Source organism: Corvus brachyrhynchos, unplaced genomic scaffold, assembly GCF_000691975.1.
Source record: "Corvus brachyrhynchos isolate BGI_N302 unplaced genomic scaffold, ASM69197v1 scaffold92, whole genome shotgun sequence".
NCBI classification, from domain to species: Eukaryota; Metazoa; Chordata; class Aves; order Passeriformes; family Corvidae; genus Corvus; species Corvus brachyrhynchos.
Window position 1 is genome coordinate 3,788,984 of NW_008236973.1, and position 20,335 is coordinate 3,809,318.

Genomic DNA, 20,335 nt, shown 5'->3' on the forward strand with positions numbered 1-20,335 from the left:
TGCCACTGCTACGGACTGACTCCTAAAATATTTGGATGTCTAATTCCTTTTGAGGGCTTAAGCCAAAATTAGCATATTTTCCAAATATTGTTTTGCATCAGGTGTGTAAAGAAACGAGAAAAAAACCAGCAAAACCTACTATTAATACAAATGGCAATGGCAGTGAGTTGGCATGTGATGCAGCCTAAAAAAAGGAGACTAGTATAAGCACATGTTCAGACTAAAATGCACTGTCTTGTGATTAGTATGACCATTTCAAAATATTTCCTGTTGTGATTGTATAACCTTTAAAAAGAAAGGATAGGTTTGAGCTGGTGAATTGCTAGGTGTCTTCTCTTTCTACTGGTCTTGGTGAAAAAAAAGGGATAGATTTATTTTGCATTAAAGAAACAGGTAAACAAAACTAAATGAAAAGCCTTGAGGGTTTTGTGTAGGTTAGTTTACATCATGCTGTAACAGAATGCTCTAAAAACTATCAGCCCACGCAGTACAAACACAAGTAACTTTTACATGTAATTTGTAGTACATCTTAGAAGCATCTAAAGAGATGGTGTGGGAGTGGAGGGAGGGCTGAACTGAGGAAACTGCTTTTGAAAGTTGTTTTTTTGTGTGTGCAATTTTTTTTAAAGAGTTTCAGAGAATTGAAAGAGGAACCTATACTGAGCAGCTAGGCCTAACTTGTAAAAAACTTTCCCCACATCATGTGGTGAAACATCTTTTATCACTGCACTCTTATCTTTAGTATGTTGGCACTATGGTTTGTTCACCTGCATGGATAGATGGATGGGGCTAGAAGGGATTGTGTGAATTTATTTTGCCTTTCCAGACTTTTATGAAAATGTAATGTACAACCTTTATTAAACCACAATCCTCAAGAAAATTGATTTATTTTAAATCTTAAAACTCTCCTTTCCTTTTCTTTCTTTCTCTCTCTCTGTATATTTGTATGATGATAAGACAATGTAAGACAGAGAAATACACAGAGAAGAAGAAAGGAAACTAAATTTGCTCTCCTGAAATGTACATTGCCTTTAGGTTTTTATAAAAGTCTTTCTGAGATGTTAAAATTAAAAGGACTCAGGCCTGTTTCCTTCAGTTCCCTGAAAGAGCTTCAAAACACTGGCATTTTCCATCATTTGCTTGCCAAACCACATTAAACCTCACCGCAGGCTGTAGTGCTCAGTGACTGTCACAAGCACGGGTGACTTCATCTCACATGCCCCACCAGGCCTCTCCACTGCTAAGCTGATGCCACACGCAGATGCTGGCTGGACACCATGTGCACGTGCAGAAAGTGTGCCCAGGTTCCAGGGCATTTCAGCAGGGCTGGGGAGGGCATAGTCTCGGCAGCTCTTGGTGGGAAACCCCCGAGATGGCTCCAAGCCCCTGATCTTCTCATGAGCAAGCACAACCAATGAGTCCCGAAACAGAGCTGGGAACTAAGCAATAGTGAAAAATAGATAACCTCCACTATTCTCAGAAAGAGAAGTGAGAAAGTAGTTGGTGCTGATCTTCCTTCACTGTGAGCTGGGGAGCAGGCTGCACTTTCAAAAGCACCATCCTGTCTCTACTCCCAGGTAGCTGAGGGCATCCTTGGGGTTTCAGAAGAGAAGGGGGCTGCTGTGGTGGCTGGGATCACATCTCAGCCACTGCCAAAGCATCAGGTGTCTGCCAGCAAAGGAGCTTCCAGAGGCAATTCTCCTTCATGATCTATGGCACTACAAGATACTGAAAAAGAGAACCAAAACCTTTTGATAGGGAACTCCTCATGAGAGCCCAAGTTTCAAGCTTGCCTTTTGCTAACAAGTTTCAATTAACCAGTTGAAGTTGTAGAAATTTATTTGAAATAGTCAATAGGTCAAAGCTCTTTGTTGTCTCAATCAGGAAGGAGACCCCAGGTCAGTGCTCCTGCTGCTGTGGAGACTCAGGGTGACAGAGGCCTGAGCCAAGAGCTGCTAATTCTCATCTTGTGAGGAGCTCCCCGCTGGACCTTGAACAGCTGGTTTCCACAAGGAATCACACTTGATGTGCCTGAAGACACACATCACACCATAGTGCATTTTCCTAGTTTGATTAGGGGTACTTGAAAGGCTTTATTTCCATATTGTTTGGTGCTGATTTTTCTATCCCAAGAACATTGCTGCCACATTTACCATCCTCGTTATGTGATTGATGATGCAGTCCTCCAGTCACAGCCTTCAGCCCACGAATATTCTGTTGTGTGTTGATGCAGCTGAATTGTTTACTGGATGTGACACAAAGCTCCCAGTAATACAACAGTACCGATCCTCCAGTTGCACGGCCCGTTTTGGCAGGGCTGTAGCAGTGTGTGCCTTGGCCATACCATTCCTAACAATCACTTTCTTTCATCAGACTCCTCAGATGCCTAAATTAGGTCAGATTCCCAGCTGAAAACCAGGGCAATCAGCCTCAGCATTTTTACACTTTTGATTTAACTGGTTTTTTAATGTGTCTGGATTTTTTTTGTGGCTCACTGTTTTATGTGATGTGCTTCACATACATCACATGTAGAAACTGGTTGTCTGGTTCCTTCTTGGGCTTTATTAACACCTTCTCCAGTCCTTTTTACTAAGACTGCAGGGAATTTAATAACATTCCCACCACTAAATATGTGTCATCCTGAACTATATGCTTTTCTGTGACAGTTGGCTCTCTCTAATTTTTAGTTTAAAAACCATAACCTTAATTTTTAGTAACAGAAACCTTGCCCTATTTTAGTTTAGGTCAAACCATATTTTTCTGATGGCACCATCTGCACTAAACATTTCTTTTATTCTTAAGTGCACCTATACCATCTTTCTATGCATCTGTTGTCAAGTTACACACTGAAACTACAGGAATGTGGTAATATTTCAGACCACACCACTTAGAGATCTCTAGGGCTCCTAGCAGCCCAAATTTTGTCTCCAAAGAACTGTCTCCCACTGCTCTACTGTTATACATATCTTATTGGAGCATAACTGTACCAGTCATCAAAATTGCCTTAGAGCAGCCTAGCTCACAACCTGTTTCTAGTGGTATTCCCCAGGGGTCAGTACTGCATACAATCTTGTTCAATTTATTCATCCATGAGCTGGATGAAGGGACAGACTGTGCAGCCTCAGCAAGTTTGATGGTGATACAGAACTGGGAGGAGTGGCTGATATACCAGGGTGCTGTACTGTCAGTCTGCAAGACTTAGACAGGCTGGACTGATGGACAGAGAGGAACCTAATGAAGTTTAACAAAGACAGATGCAGGGTCCTGCACCTGGGGAGGAATCAACACATGCACCAGCACAGGTTGGGGGCTGATCTGCTGGGGAGCAGCTCTGTGGAGAAGGACCTGGATGCCCTGATCGACAACAAATTGTCCATGAGCCATCAGTGTGTCCTTGAGGCCAAGAAGGCCGATGGTACCCTGGGGTGCCTTAGGAAAAGCATTGCCAGCAGGTCGAGGGAGGTGATCCTGCCCCTCTAATCTGCCCTGGTGAGGTGCAACTGGAGTGCTGTGTTGACGTGCAGACAACTCATGGCAGAGACAAGGGTGTAAGGAGGTAATATATTGATTGCAGTATAGTAATGAAGTAATATATTGATTGCAGTATAGTAATGAAGATACACTTTCTCACATGGTAACCGGGAGCTGTTTTGCAAAACTTCATCCAAAAGTGGTATGCAACCTCCTTTGCTTGTATGAGTGCAATCAAATACACAGAGTGACTGATGAGATATGGATCCACACCTCTGCTTTCATTGCAAGAATGTGTTTGTTTGCCCATATGCCTAAAGATAGCAGATCACAAGATATATGTAATAGAAGTGATTATGAGATACAGAGTGTTGGCAAATGGAATACACAAAACTATCTCTATTAAGTTGGGGCTAAATACCAAGGTCATAAAAATTGTAATTAAGACACTAATTTTTAGTGCACAGTTAATAAATAACACCCTTTAAAGCCCAGTGTATTCAGCAGCACTTCTTCTCAAGACAGCAAGATTTCCAGTAATGATTTGCATAACAGCAAAAATAAAGATATCTCAAGACATTTTGCTAGCAATAAAGAGGAACTCAAGTAATGCCAATAAGAAGCTGTTCTAATGGATTTTGGAGACTCACTCTCCCACAAAAACCAGTTGCAGAACATGTTTGACTTCTGACATTATTTCATAGGTAGCATTCATTATAATAATGTATTGGCATATATCTGACTATAGTGAGGGCACTTACATACTTCTCCAAGCAGAAAGAGTATCTTAGACAAGGATAGAATCCAATTTCTCTCTTATTTTCACATTTAAGTTATTTAAGTGCAGAGAGGATTGGAGAGGAATACCAAACCCTGAATACTATGGCACTTGCAGTCAGGTTCAGCTGAAAAGCTGAACTTTGACTTGCTGTCTCACCTGCACTCAAGGATATTGAGAGGAATGAAGCAGATGTGTTTTCAGGGTGCTATTCCTGTTGTATCTCTTTGTATTAGTGTGACAGCTCAAGTAGTCACAAAGAAACTGGATTAAAGGTGAAGCTTTTCTTAGAAATATTTTTCCTTTTTTTCCCTTTTTATAATCTCTACTTCTTGTATGTTACCAGTCATGCCTCTAACTGGTATCACCTTTCCAAGCTGAGGAGAAGTCAAGAAAAACATGTTAAGGGTTGGTCAGGGAGAAAGTAATAATACTGTTGGCTCCTTGCTCCTCCTTTCTGTGCATATACGACACTGCTTTTAAAACTAGGTCATATCTGCTCCTGTAGGCTGCTGTTTCTGAGGTTCCTGATACCTGTGCACTGTGCCTTTGGGTGGATGAGCTCTGCACTGTTCAGGAACTTGTGAATCCATACTGTGTCCTGTGCCAGCCACAACCAGCACAGCTGCAGTTATTGATGCTCAGCTTAAGCTGTGAGAAGAGAAGCCAATTTTCAGTTCTTTCAGCAGGTGAACAAAGTGATTTTGCACAAGCTTGGAAACAATGATCTTGCTCCTACCTATGGAACATAGAGCTCCGAGGTGCTGTGCATAAAACACACAGAGCTGCCTCAGACTTCACTGCGAGCTGCATGAACACCAGACTTACAGGTCTGCTCCTAAGATAAAAGTATCCTGGTCAAGCCACTGGGCCTCCATTGATTATATGATCATAATTAAAAGGCAGAATCAGCCATGGTACCCCATGATGTAGCTTGAATACTATTGAATGTTGATGGCAATGTTGAAAAAATGAAGAAACTTTTTCTAGCAGAGAACCACAACCACTTATATGTGACCATATACGTGAGCAACTGAACATCACTCTGGAAAAATACAGCTCATACATAGCTCAGTAGTACAATTCAGGGTTCACATTCTGAGCTGTGACAATAAGCAGTAAAAGAAACTGGGCGAAAGAAAGACCTGTGACAGCGCAAGATTTCTCATGGAGATGACCTGAGGTGAGCCCTAACCACCAGTCCCTTCCGGCCAAGCTGGAAAGGAAGCATAGTCTAAAGTGCTGGGAAATGAGCTCACATTTCCCACTGCCTTGGATCGCATACATTGCTGCCTCCTAGCCCTTTGACAGCCCAGGCCCACCTCTCCTCCTGAAATATATGCAGGCACCTATTTTCAGTGGGAATTGACAAGAGGTACAGGCAAATGGCTGAACGCAATATCAGTTCCAGTCATACCAAAGTGCCTCCAGCAGCCCATTTTTGGGTCAAAGCCTTCCAGTAAGAGGTACAGTTTTACAGGAAGCGAGGCTCATTCTTTCTGTATATCTAACTCCTCTTGCCCTTTCGGGAGCACAGAATAAGATATGCAAGAAAGCTGCACAGTGCACATCAGTTTAGCTCCTACAGAGCCCCTGGTCTCGTATTTTTCAGCCAAGACTGTTTTCACTAGTGCTGATGTGAGAATTACTCCAAACTGACATGAGAGTCAGGAGAATGCCCAGTCTGCAGGAGTTCACTGCCAGAACATTGCAGAAGGCACCTGGGGAGAGAGCAGAGTGGTCAGTCTAGTATGTGGCCTGCCAGTAAGGGCTAAATGGTATGTGCTGAGCAAGGACTACAGCAGGACCAGAAGACAAAATAAATTTTATTCTGAGTCCTTATGATCATGTAAAACTGACTGTGGGTTTCAACACACAGGTGGAAGAAGATGGATACAGGTAAAACAATTCATTTGATCCTATCCTGTTCCAATTCATTTTCACACAGAAGCTGACCTGGTCATTTAAAAGTACCAGCTGAGTGATTCAAGTGTGAAAGGGGTCAATTATGTTTTAGTGAACTAGTCCAGATTTTGACAGAATCTAGGCAATTATGGGTCTCCAGGAAATTGGGATCTGAATCAACAGGATATTTAAAACAGGCTGGAATCAGATTCAAACACCTGCATTTACTGTGGAAGTGACTATGTATGCAAATATTGCAGTCACTGGAGATCCACCCAGTACAGTAAACACTTTCCAACTCACCCTAAAATAGATACTTAGATTTCTATGGATGATAAATCCATAGCTGTAGCAAAGACCAGGCAGGAAAGCCCACCTATACCCAAATCCTGCCACTTAGTACTACTGCTGTGGAAAGAGTTTTGCATTTTCATGTTCCTCCTACTTAATAGAAGGAACAATAATTCATCCTGTATTTTTACAAGTCATCAGTTGTTATGGATCCAGCACAGGCTTTTTGAGACACGTCTATTTATCTAGGAGGTAGAAAGATGTTTTGAATGTACTGAGACCAACTAGTGGAAGCAGTGGAAGAAGGCCCATCTGAAGACAGCTTACATGCTCAACCAAGTTATTTGATACATCCCTAAAAATATTGCTTCCAATTTCTGGCCCCAGTACATTATATGGATGTTAGAATTACTCTACATGTTTTGCTCAAAACATTTCCCAAATACCACACCAAATTATCCTTCCAAGTACACCTGCAAAACTTGGTGGCCTGTCCTGTGTATGAGCTCCATCATAAGCTGAATTGATCAACAGCTACAGACCTTCATATCCTTAGTGCAAGTATGAGAAAAAACAACATCTGAGGTTCTTTCCTTTTTTTTTCTTCTTCCTTTTATTTATTTTTTTTTTAATCTCTAAAGATAATCTTCAAGAGCACTCAGGCAACCCTACCTCAATTCCTTTGTGGACTGAACAGGAGAGGAAACGCAGAGAGCTTCACAGAAAAGAGAGATGAAAAGATAGAAAGTACAGATTTCAAATAGAATATATATATACACATATGCTTATACATGTGTATATTTATATATATTTGCTTGCTGTAAAATGCCAGTTGGACCATACAGATTCAGTGTAAGACCACCAAGTATCTCAGGATTGAGGAATTCTCTCTTAGGAATCTGTCATATTGCCTACCACAAATGCCTTGTGCCAATAAACTATTAAATTCTTTTCCTGGAATTTGAGGTCAGAAGGGAAATGATCAACTACACTTTTCCTCTGACTCTCACAACAGCTATGTGAGGCAATTACTTGTAGAGGGAAGTAGTTACTGACCAGAAGTCATTCTCTGTCAATCCTGGATACAGATAATATTTAAAAATTTAAAGTTATAAAGGAAATCAGTTCATGTGTTATTTAAATTTCAATTAGATCAGGTATTTCTGTGGTCAAAGTTCTATAAAAACATGTCTCTTCACCATCTTGCCACAAGTCAAGGCCAAGGTACCTGCAGGAGGGCCCTCTGGCACAGGATAACTCCACACTATGCAGGATGTCTGCCAGAGTAGTTAAAAGGAGGTTTACAAGCTGGCTGTTCATGGCCATGCACCATCTGACAAACACAGCAGTCCGTTTAAGTGGAGGTTCCCTGCCAGGAATCAGCAGTTTCAGGAACTGCTTGCATGGCTCTTCCTCCCTGTGCAAGACAGCATTGTTTCACCCAGAGGCAAGTTACCTTGTGCTGTTGGGAAATACGAGTATGTATATGGGCAGTGATCACAGAGTGTCCTATAGAACGAATTCCTGAGCTGTTATGTTGAACTCTTCTGTTGCCTTAGCTTTGCTAATCTTGTTTAAAATATCAGTCTTCAAAAAATTGAGCTTAAAAAGTCTGCTTATGTAGGAAAGACCAACATATATGTAATATTCTAGCAATTAGCCCCTACATTGGAACCTCTTTAAATCCCATTTAGGATGCTTACTCTGGCTGAAATTTAAACCAGCCTAAAAAATCTATCAGTAGAGTTACACAGCTTGGGTTTCAACTGACCTAAGGTTTTGCTCATAGCATTTTTATAAGCTGACTTGCACACTGATAAAGAAAATTGCAAACTGCTTTATTTTGTAATCTAACTAGCACTTGAACTGTAAAATCATACTTTAGATGCTGAGAGTTGTCAATACTGGCCCACAGACTTACTATTTCCAAGAACCTGACTACTGCAGAAATAAACTTTTAAAGACCACATTGATGAGTTTCGCTCTGAACTGGCTTATTGACACAGATGACAGTGGCTGTGTTTATGCAAATCATACCTAAATTAGGGTAAATGTTGCTAACACCAGCACAGAATCCTGACTTTGCTGATTTATAGTTAGAAAAGGTGAAGATTCAAGTGAACTAAAATTCAACTATCAGCAAAACTGCATAGTCCACGACAGACACAGGAAATCTGAAAGTAGACTTGTACAGTTAATTTTACTACTTAGCTAGTTCTGAAGATTCAGTGCAGTATTTGCTTGTGGAGTTTCTTTGTCTTTCATCTGTATATTTAAAATTCACAGTAAGAATTTTCTGGTTCAATCTTGGAAACTGCCTGCTTGCACTCTGTCAGGCTGGAGAACAGAAGCACTCCCTAGTAGGCAGAAATGACAGCATTATTTTTCTTCACTTTTGAATAAAGTGGTTTTTCTTTGCAGTGATACAGCTAACATGCTCTAACAGGTGGAGGTATGCACCCCTCCACTGCATGAAAGCTGGTAATGAACCCTTGTGGAGAAAAGACAGTCTTGTCTTACCTTGCCCTGACTGTTTGAGGTCAGAGCTATAACCACCATAGGGTTTGCTTTGTCTGGGTGTACTGAGATAAAGACTGACATTTGTCTCTGAAAGAGTTTTTGATTAATATAATGATTATAGTGTAACTTTTTCATTGTAAAAAATATGCCAACTTTTGCAGTGAAGGAATACGTATGGTTTACTTATGTCCTTTATCTGAGTTATCTATGGCATGGAAGGCCAGGAATATCAGAGCTAGTTGGATGCTCTCAGTTTTGTTTTGTTTTGTTTTGTTTTGCTCGGTAATACTTGCACACACAAGCTCACAGAGGTTAGAAGTGTCATTTCCCAAATGTATTTCTTCTTAAAAGAAGGTAAGCTACAACACCAAATAATGCCTGTGTGATAACATAACTACAGGCTTGGCAACAGTTTCTGACCTTTGTAATAATGATGCTCAGAACAAAACCATAGGAAAACAATTGGCTAGACGAACAAGAAAGCCCAAATACAAAGAAATTTCTTAAAAGACTTAGGTTCACATCTTCACGAAGTGAACCAAGATCTTGGCTTTTAGAGATGTAGAGATGTAACCCTGCAAGCTAAAATTTGCATGAAAGTTTATTGCAAGTGTGAGAAAGAACCATCAAGACAAAACCTGCAGCCTCTTTCGGTAAGGCCCACGTTCAGTTTAGGAAACATTCAATCGGGGATGAACTCATTTACATTCCTCAGTTTGGTGAACTTGAACATTTGCAGAAGTGTTTCTCTGAATCGCATGAATGATGCTTTAGGAACTGTACTTGAGAAGTGTTACAAAAGTGCACTTTTTCTTCTTGTTCCTCATATTAAAACCCCTTACTCTATCTAAGTATCAAAGTGTTTGTCACTTTTCCCACAGCTCGAGATTACTGACTCTTGGCTCCTTGCCTTCCTGACTCCTTCTTCTCCTCATACTCAGTCTACAATAGAAATTAAGCATTTGTTTTATGTGCTTTTACTCACTTCACTCATCTCAGTAGTAATTCAGACAGTCCAGGAGGGGTTGAAAACCCAGCAGGAGCTCTGTACTGAGAATCCATAAGTTTTCTCCAGTTTTATCTACAGTTAGGTAGACATAAACTATCTTAATCCTTTAGCTCTTGTTACTGCTTTGTAATAGTATTAAACTGAGTAAGTAAAAAAACCCCATAAAAATATTCTAAAAAGCAGTCTTTTAAGAAAAAACAAAATACATTCTTCAGCTACACTTGAAGAAAAACTATTAAGAGGATTTTTCTAAGTGCTTACAATAAAATCTGTGCTTTCACTTTGCTTCATTCTGAATCTATTTGCAATTGAGTTGAAATAGCATTTCAGCTTATTTTTCCTGTAATCTGAAGCATGCCATCCTACACTCTTCAGCTAGAAGGGTGTCTTTCTAAAAGTGTAACAATATCAAAGAGTTTATTCCACAAGAACTTTTTTCCCTATGCAATACTGCTTTGACAGGTAGTGAACCAAAAATTATGAAACACAATAGATTTTGAAAGGCTTTCTGCTGCATGATATATTTTGAGATTTATTTTTCCATCTCAAATTACAAAACAGATCTCAAAAGTTTTTATAAATTGGCAATTCCCATTTTGACTTTGCTCATGGGCTTTTCAGTCTTTTTCACAGGTGCACTTGACATTGACAACAGGAAGATAATAGATGTAAGAGAGAAAACACATCAGTTTAATTTAGCAGTTCTCTAAAAATAGAGACATCTCTATGGTTACCCTTCCATCGCAAAGAAATAACATAGATATCTTGTGATTTTTTACTGTTTGATTTTTAGTATACCCTTTAATGTTTTATTTATCATCTTTTGTCAATTGAAGGGAAAGAAATCACTATTCCTGTCAGAAAAGTGTTAAGCAACTATCACCTTAGCTTATGGTTACAGCTTGGATGAAAACCTGATGCCACTGAATTTCCAACTGAGTTTTCTGTGCCGAGTGCCATGAGCCAGTGAGTACAAAGAGTAGTGAAAAAATCCTACATGGATTTAGTGAGTATTACTCCAGAGGTTGTTTAGTACTTCATATGAGACTAATATACATCCATCCACTAAATATTTCAGAAATAAGGCAAGCAGAATAGGTTAACATTTCTCCTTCTATGTCAGAAGCTTGAGGACTGATGTAAATGTCAATAACACTGGATCATGTCACTTGAAGAATCCTTATTGAGTTTTTGTTTCAGTCTATCTTTATGTCCATTGGTCTGTCATATTTTAAATATAGCTCTCCCAAAACCAAAGCAAAACCATGTATTTCCAACAGGGAAATTTATGTAACAGAACTATATTTTTACAGATTATGCATATGAAACCATATCTTAGGGTGGATGTTTTAAAATCCATGCAAGCTTCACTGATTCAAATTGTGTTTGAAACCTGAAATTGAAAGGAAACAACTCATAAAAAGTAAGAGAACTCTAACTCTAAACCTCTAAAGAGAGCATCTTTTCTCTCTTGATGTATTACATTTTCAAATTAAACCACAAGAGATAGACAGAGATTGTGGGTGCAGTGAGGGAAGGACACAAAATTAACCTGAACAAGATGAAAATGTAAACACAGCATTGACTAAACCCCAATAGATGCAGCAATGGGGGCAGTAAAGTACATTGAAATGGTACATTGTGGTTCCAGCAGCTTAACCTGGTGTCATGGTTTCACCCCAGCCAGCAGCCAAGCCCCACACAGTCGCTTGCTCAGCCCCCACTAGGCAGGACTGGGGAGAGATTGAAAGGGTAAAAGGAAGAAAACTTGTGGGTTGAGACAAAGACAATTTAATAGGGAAAGCAAAAGCCGTGCACACAAGCAAAGCAGAACAAGGAATGAATTTGCTGTTTCCCATGGGTTGACAGGTGTTCAGCCATCTCCAGGAAAGCAGAGCCTCATCACATGAAAGGGTTACTTGGGAAGACAAACACCATCACTCCAAATGGTCCCTCCTTATTCCCTCTACTTTATATACTGGTAATGATCTTGTATAGTATGGAATATCCCTTTGGTCAGTTTGGGTCACCTTTGGTCTGTCTGTGTCTCCTCTCACTCTCTCATGTAGCCCCAAATTTCTTGCCAGCGTGGCACTACAAAAAGCAGTGTGGTGGCTCTGTGTAAGCCCTGCTCAGCAATAACAAAAATATCTCTCTATTGTCAACTCTGTGTTCAGCAAAAATCCAAAACATAGTCTCATATCAGCCACTGTGAAGAAAATTATCCCAGCCAAACCCCACACTGCTGGGCATTTAAAAAGCAAATTATTACAAGTAAGGGTGAATCAGAGCAGAAATTTCATCTAGTCCAGGCTTTCCTGACAAGAAATTTGGGTTTAGATCCTGAGAGAACCTGGCAAAAGGAAAAACGAAATTGGGAGGAGGATTTTCTGTACTCCACATTTCCCCAAGAGACTAACTGCCCTCAAGAATGACATGTGACATCAGTCTTGTGAGCTTTGCATGCCCCCTTCTCCCCTGCAGAAGACTCTAAAGGAAACACCACAGCATTCTTCTTTTGCCCATTGTGATGGACATCTTTATTACTGAAAACCATGTCAAGGAGACCTGGGTAGGTCTTTTTGGAGAACTCTTCTAGGCACATAACCACAAAGTCTGGTGTCCTTCAACTTCAAGAGGTGCCAGCATCTGGAGGTACTTATGTTTTATTGACAGTAGCGTTCTACGAGTGCATAAAATTTGCCTTTAGCCAGGCCATGAATGCTGACACTGCTTTGCATTCAGCAGCACCTATGAGTGCATTTTTTTATCTCCTTCTTATCAAGATGTACTCTCAGAAAAAGCAAGTACAAAAGAAAATACATTTGAGATTAACACAAACTAAAATGTAAGACATATTAGATAGCTTTATGACCAGTGTGACAGATTTAATGGAAATTTTCACCTATACTCCTACCTCCCCAAGTACCTGTAATTTCTATAGGAGTAGTATCTAGGGGCCTGTGACAGCAAATACCTTTCACTTGCAAAGGTATATTATTAGAGCTCTGTGAATACTCTGATATAGACAACAATTTTCTGTTTGTTTTGAGAAGTACTAAGTTGTTAGGCACAAAGGGGTGCTACTTGAGAAGGATTTTTGAGGCAACAGACTTAATGAATAAGTATTTGCTATGGTAAGACACAGACAGATGAGTTGAAATAGAAAGCATTAAGGCTTTTTCCCCAAGAGTTATGTGACAGTGAGAGCTTTTTCAAGTTAGCCTGAAAAATGAAGAATTAGTTTAATTCTTGATATAGCTCCCCTGACAAGAACTGAATTTCATTTGCAACAGATTTGGCTCAAAGGGCTTTTTGCAATTGTGCCCATTTGATGATCACTTCACTACTTCACTCTGTGTCATGTGCATGATATATGTACATCTCTGACATCTTTGCAATTCCTATTTTCTTTTTCCTTTTTCTAGGCTTCCAACAACTCAGCTGGAAGCAACATTAGTCAATGTCACTTTCTTGATACTGACTCTCACCACTTCTGAATATTTTTAGCTGACATTTGAAGCACTATGTCACATAGATCAGATCAAGAAAGAACCTCACTAAGCCCCCACTGAGCAGCTTGCTGCTGTAGCTGTACCTTTTTCTGGATTTGCACTTGGGTTTTTCTGAGTTGATTATCTCTTTACTGCACTGCAGCCTCCAGTAGAGACTTCACATTTGCCAGGTCTCAGGAACCACCAATGGTTCATAAAGCTTTTCAGTAAAAGCCTCTCTCAGAAAGCACAGTTTTTGGCAGAATAGTTCATTCCAGCTATAGAGTTTCCCAGCACCATGGGCTGGGCTCTTTGAGAGACTGACCAGCTACACTGCTCATGGTCTATGACCACACAAATTAAAGGTCTTTTTTAACAAGATATGATGTTAAGTGACACCAACTGGCACCTCTGTTTTTTTAGCTAACCTCCTACAGCAGGGCTGTCTTGCAACAAGATGCTTGGAATGAACGGCGCAGGTGTTGAGAGTCCAGAAGGGAGTGTGCCTGAACCCACTCTCTGCCTGCTATTAAACAGCAGAGATGTGCCCACAGTTACTGTCTGACTTGGCCTGGCACCTCTTCAGCCCTTACTGTAACTCTTCACAGAACCTACCACAGATCTCTCCTTTGCCTTTCTGGGCATTCGTTGCCATTTCTTCACTTTTTCAACACTACTTTTGTGAAACTGCCTCTCTGTACTTGCAGCTTAACGAAAGCAAGCACACAAGTAGCACATTGAGGCATGGGTTCTTTCCTGCAGCTGCTGAATGCTACTATGCTGCTTGAAATAAATAGGCTAAACCATGAGCTATTGCATCTGCCAAGAAAGATCTGTGTAAACCAGACAGTGAAAGCATAGGTTTGCTTTGCAGACTGCAAAACTGAAACTAATTTTGCAGAATTACAGATGATGCAAATAAGACAGCTGCAAACAGAACGTTTTTAAATAACTTACATTTTGCAGAAACTGAAGCTCAATAGTTTTTCTTCTTGGTAGAAGGAAGCTTCTCCAGCCTGTAAACCAGTCCGGCAACTGCAATCTGTCCCTGGTTCTCATGGTTTTTTTCCTTACATTCTGTTTATATTATAAATATAGCAAGAGTCACTGAATGCATGTTCTCCTTTCCCTAAGCTGAAAACAAATGAAAAAAATTTTAAATCCAGCCCTTACTTGAAATGGATCACTCTTTAGTTGTGGGGGGGGGAAGGTCAGAAGATACTGTGCACCACAGAAATCAAGGTCATGACATCTAGAGTAGATATGATGGATTTAGCTCATGAAGAATCTATGGACTAGTGATCACATGCAGACATCAATTGAATTTCAACTTGTGATATGTGATTTTCTTTATATTACAGTAACATAGGAGGTGTGATAATGAATAGACTGCAGAGCAGTCTGGATAGGAGGGATTGATGGGCCAAGGTCAATGGTGTGAGGTTCAATAAGGCAAAATTCCAAGTCCTGCACTTGGGTCACAAGAACCCCAAGCAGCACTACAGGTTTGGGGCAGAGTGGCTGGGAAGCTGCCCAGTGAAAAAGAACCTGGGGGTGCTGGTTAACAGCAATCAGTGCTATGATTTAATTGACATGTGGTGTTTGCTCAAAGGCTGGACTCTATGATCTTGGAGGTCTTTTCCAACCTTAATAATTCTGTGATTCTAAGTATCAGAAAACCATTCAGCAGGGGAAAGGTAGCTGTTCCAAGATAGGAAGAAGTGAGACTGGTAAAATATTATGATGATTTGGAGGGAGGCAAGAATTTTCAGAAAGTAATTTTAATGGATTCAGTGCATTCAGAGACAATCTGTCAAACTAAAGAATTTTTGTTAGTTGATTAATAGAGGAATTTTGTTCTTAATTTCTGTTTTGACATTTTGCTTTTCTCACTTGACATTTCTCCTCTAGGTTTTCAAGCCAAGTTTTCATGATACGATCCAGCTGGCTTACAGGGATCAACAACCCACTTGTGAATAATGGTTAAAAACGAATCCCACCTGGACGTTTTGACGCTGGCAATGCTCCAGAATAAAACTGTCTCCATCACCCTCCCAGTTGTGTATACAGTGGTGGCTCTAATCAGCATCCCTGGCAACTTGTTCTCCCTTTGGGTGCTCTGCAGTCACATCAAACCGAAAACACCTTCTGTTATCTTCATGATCAACTTAAGCATCACAGACCTTATGCTGGCCTGCTGTTTTCCCTTCCAGATTATTTATCACATCCAAAACAATGACTGGACATTTGGCAAGACTCTTTGCAGCCTTGTGACAGTGATGTTCTACTCCAACATGTATTCTTCCATACTGACCATGACCTTTATCAGCATGGAGCGGTACATGGGTGTGGTACACCCCTTGAAGCTGATCAAGTGGAGAAGAAAAAGGTATGCCTTGGCTGCCTGCCTAGCTATGTGGATTTTCTTGCTACTAGCCTTCTACCCACTAGAAACTACAGATCTGACCTATGAAGTGAAAGAATTAGGGATTATAACCTGTTTTGATGTCCTAAAATGGGATATGCTGCCCACCTTTGCAGCTTGGGTAGCCTTTCTCCTCACTTTATTCATTTTGCTCTTCCTGATCCCTTTTATTGTAACAGTTGGATGCTACATTGGTATCATTAGGAAGCTAATTCAGACATCGAGCAGATATGGTAATAAGCAGAAGACTAGATCCATATACCTGGCAACAATTGTCCTTCTGGTGTTCATCACTTGCTTTGCCCCCAATAACTTCATCCTACTTGCACATATGATCAGCCGCCTATTTTACAACAGCAGTTTGTACCCTGCCTACAAGCTCACCTTGTGCCTCAGTTGCCTCAACAACTGCATAGACCCCTTCATTTATTATTTTGCATCAAAAGAATTTTACCAGAAATTCATGCAATTGTTTTGCCCTACGGTGCTGCTCAGCGACAGCTTGGAAAACAGAAGGGAAAGTTTATTCTCTGGCAGGACCATGTCAGTCAGATCAATGTCAAGTGGACCTATGGATGGGTTAGAGGGAGTAAAGGTCAATTTGCAAAGGCAGGAAAGCGTTTTTTAGCTTTAGATATTCCCAGAAGAAAGACACCTGTGAAACTCATGAGTAGACACAGAAGACATTTCCTTTTGAATGGCCATGCTCAAAATACCTTGCTCCAGTGACAGAACTCAAGCTATACTTAAATTGCACTTCAGCATTTTCTGATTAGAAATGGAAGTCCTAAAGGAACGGAGTTTATTCAAGAAGGCACTGAAGCAAATCCAACAGGGTTAGCCTGGAAATAGCCTTGCTGCATAAGACCAAGGGATAGGTTTAGAACAAAAGTCACTCTCAGGTTGTATGATAGTTAACCAAAGACTTATGATTCTCAGTGAATGTGAAATACTACTGTACATGAATTAGAGCATACACCAAAGCTGGTTTGGGAGTTGTTTTTCTAAGAAAAGTGCTAATCTTTGGTTTTGTTTTTACTATATTTTTTTCTCTCTTGTATTTCTATAAAAGAAAGAATAAAAGTAGCATGGCATTTTACCATTAATGCATAATGCACAGCCACTGTGAATTCACCACAATACTCACCCAACTGCTTATCAGAGTCAAACCACACTGACACTTGAAAAGGTTAGGTTGACTCATATTATTTATTTCAATTCTATACAGCAAAACATCTCATACAATGAAAGGAAAGCTACAACTAACAACGTTTGCAAATACTTCTGCATTTCTTGAAGTTATTAATTTCTCAGGACTGTGGTGAGCATTTTTTTTAAGGAAACAGACTTTCCCACATTAACCTGTTACAGTACCAATGCTGCTTGTATGTGGTTAGTATCAACTGGACATTTTCACCAGTTCACTGTTGGCTATGCATAGAAGAACCATCCCCTCAGCAGACTTTAGCTTTACACAGTGCCTGGGGAGTGAGCTTTCCTTCCTTACAGAGATGGTGTGGATTATAAACCAGATTTTCAGCTGGATAAATGAAAATTCAACCACAGACTGGAGAGTGATTCTGTGCCAGCAGAAACCAGCTGAAAACTTTTCACAATGGCCAGATGTCAGAAACTGACTTCTTTCAGGCAGGCAAAAAGAAAGAAGAAAAGAAAGAAGAAAATAAGTCTTGAGAATGGGAGCTGTACCAAACATCCTGAAAAAAAGCTATGGCAGGTAGATTGAGTGGTCGCGTATTTGGAACCCTTCTCTGAAATATCTTTCTACAGCTTGTTTGCATATTCCACGCCATGTGTAATTCTTTTCACCTCTCAACAAATGCCTGTGTGCTTGGAAAGAGAAGTGCTACAGAAGTTGCACTGGGAATAGACAAAAGAAAAGCTTTTCTTGTAATACTTACAGCTCTTTACCTACATTTGACCTTCATGGACAGAGGAGAGCCACAAACCACCTGAGAACACCGGGCAAGTTCCCCTCACAAGCAAGGCAAAGCTATTCCATATTTTGCTGTGCTGCAACTCCATCCAACACTGAGCAGGAAGCTGTCTGCAGCGTTGTGGATAGTTGTTTCAGACATCACATGCTGCACTGATTCCTGAGCTCCTGTGCCTAAGTAATAGGCAACAGCCAAGGCCCTTAAAATCTGCCATTTTTCTTTGGGTATCTCATGATTAAAATATAATTTTCCACCACTAATTACCACGACTTTCTTCACAATGTTGTGGAAAACCACAACATGCACAGTGAGATATTTGAATGTCCTATCTTCTGCTAAAGTATTGTCAGGTTTTTGGAGCAGAATAAATGTGAGTGGACCTAGGACTACCGTTTACAAGGCAATGTGAACATTCAATGCTTCGTGGCATTTCACAGTGTTAGTTTTAATTGATCTGCACATTTTCTGTGTACAAGGCCAACCTTAGTGATACGTAACCCACCTAAACTCTCCCATCAATTTGCCTGGAAGCTACCTTTCACTATTAATTTTCACATGATTCCAGCTTTCTCACTATCACAATTGTTTAGTTGTTTTCTGCATTTTGTTGTGGCAGAAACTTTTTTTGAAGTTTATACTGAAATCTCTCTCATTTTTCTTTTTTTAACATCAAAATATTTTTACATTGAAAGCCTTTATTTCTCCTACATCTAATGCAGACTTTGTTTTATCTTGAACATGGTCCTCAAGTGCATAGTCCCTCCTAAAATATGCTGCAAAGTGCCTGAACTGTAACTGACACAAAATAGAGCCAAAAGGGCAGAAACCTTGCACTTTGGACATCAACTGCTATATTTTAAAAAATAGTTAATTGTTCCTTTTTCAGGAGAAAAAAGATGCTCACAGCTGACTGAAAATATTCCCTCCAGCCTCATGCAGCTCTTCATAACCCTTCATCTCTCTTCTGACAATGTTTAGAAAGGAACAGGAAGGATGCCTCATTCAAGTACACTTCATGCCATTTCACTAACTAGCCTCTAGTTAGCTCAGATTCCTCTTTGGGTCAGTGGCATTGTTCCTTGAGAAAGGAATATAAAAATGAACCCAGCAACAGCAATCCTTCGAGTCTGATGGTGTATACTGTGAAGCCTTGGAGAATTTTTATTAGAGAGACGAGAATAAATTATTATTAAAAGTGGCCCATCATACTGTTCTTTAATCCTGGAAACATATTCTTCTGGGACATCATAAGAATAATGACTTCTACCCTCCCTGATCAGTGGGTGTGAGTTGACATCTATATATATAAACATATAAATTCATACACATATATGTACATTGCAATTTGTGAGGTTATTGAGAAGTTCATGTCCAAACTACCCTCAGTTTGGGGAATATGAGCCCTGGGCAGCTTGCTTACTTGTAAGCATTACTGTGTAGTTAATGTAATTTTATTGAAAAGACAAGATATAAAGGCTTCTGTTTATTTTTGGGGTTGGGAGGGGAGTTTGTGTTTTGTTTTGTTTTTTTAATTAACGTATAGAAATTTAATCTATGAATGCGCTTGAACTTTTTTGTACATATAATGATAATAATTAAAAAAATAGAAAAAAGAACATGATTTAAGATTCATTCCCTTGTTTTTACCTACCATGTGTGAAAAACTTCCAAACATAGAAGAGGGCAGGGAAATCAAGTTACGAAATAAAATTAGTCTCTTTCTCATTGTTATTGTGGGGTTTTTTTCAGGTTTTTTCACGTTTGTTTATATATATATTAGAAGTTCACATATAGCCCCTTCACAAAAATTTTAAAAGTATCAATACTTTAATGAGATGTTGGCTAACTTGAATCCTTCTCCTTGCCCAATAGGTGCACCAATACAAATATTTTTTAATTTCTATGCATTTCTGAAGTAGCCTAGCCCTCAGAGCCTGTCCCACCCCCAGCCTGGAGCAGGGCATTGGAGGAAACTGGGAAGGGACAGTCAGAATCAGTAGTCATGGAATCAAAGAATCATAGAATATCTCAAGTTGGAAGGGACCCACAAGGATCATTGAGTCCAACTCCCGGCCCTGCACAGCACCATCTCCAACAGTCACACCATGTACCTGAGAGCATTGTCCAAACACTTCTTGAACTCTGTCAGGCTGGTGCTGTGATCACTTCCCTGGGGAGCTGTTCCAGTGCCCAACCACCCTCCGGGTGAAGCATATTTTCCTAATACCCAACCTAAACCTCCCCTGACACAACTTCAGGCCACTCCCTTGGGTCCTATTCTTGGTCATCAGAGAGATCAGTGCCTGCTCCTCCTCTTCCCCTCACAAGGAAGTTGGAACTGCAATGAGGTCTCCCCTCAGTCTCCTCTTCTCCAGGCTGAAAAGACCAAGTGATCTCAGCTACTCCTCATACAGCTTCCCCTCTACACCCTTCAACATCTTTGTAGCCCTCCTCTGGATGTTCTCTAAGAACTTTATGTCTCTCTTA

General features: G+C 40.2%; 1 protein-coding gene across 1 annotated transcript in view; it reads left to right on the forward strand.

Annotated features, from left to right (window-relative positions):
• The window catches only part of P2RY8 (purinergic receptor P2Y8), a 34,645-nt gene extending 15,066 nt beyond the window's left edge, over positions 1-19,579 (forward strand). Inside the window, exon 3 of the mRNA XM_008629332.2 lies at positions 15,380-19,579. Within this exon, the coding sequence (XP_008627554.1) occupies positions 15,448-16,521 (1,074 nt within the window). The 5' untranslated portion in view covers positions 15,380-15,447 and the 3' untranslated portion in view covers positions 16,522-19,579. The remainder of the gene's footprint in view (positions 1-15,379) is intronic.
• The last annotated feature ends 756 nt before the right edge of the window (positions 19,580-20,335 follow it).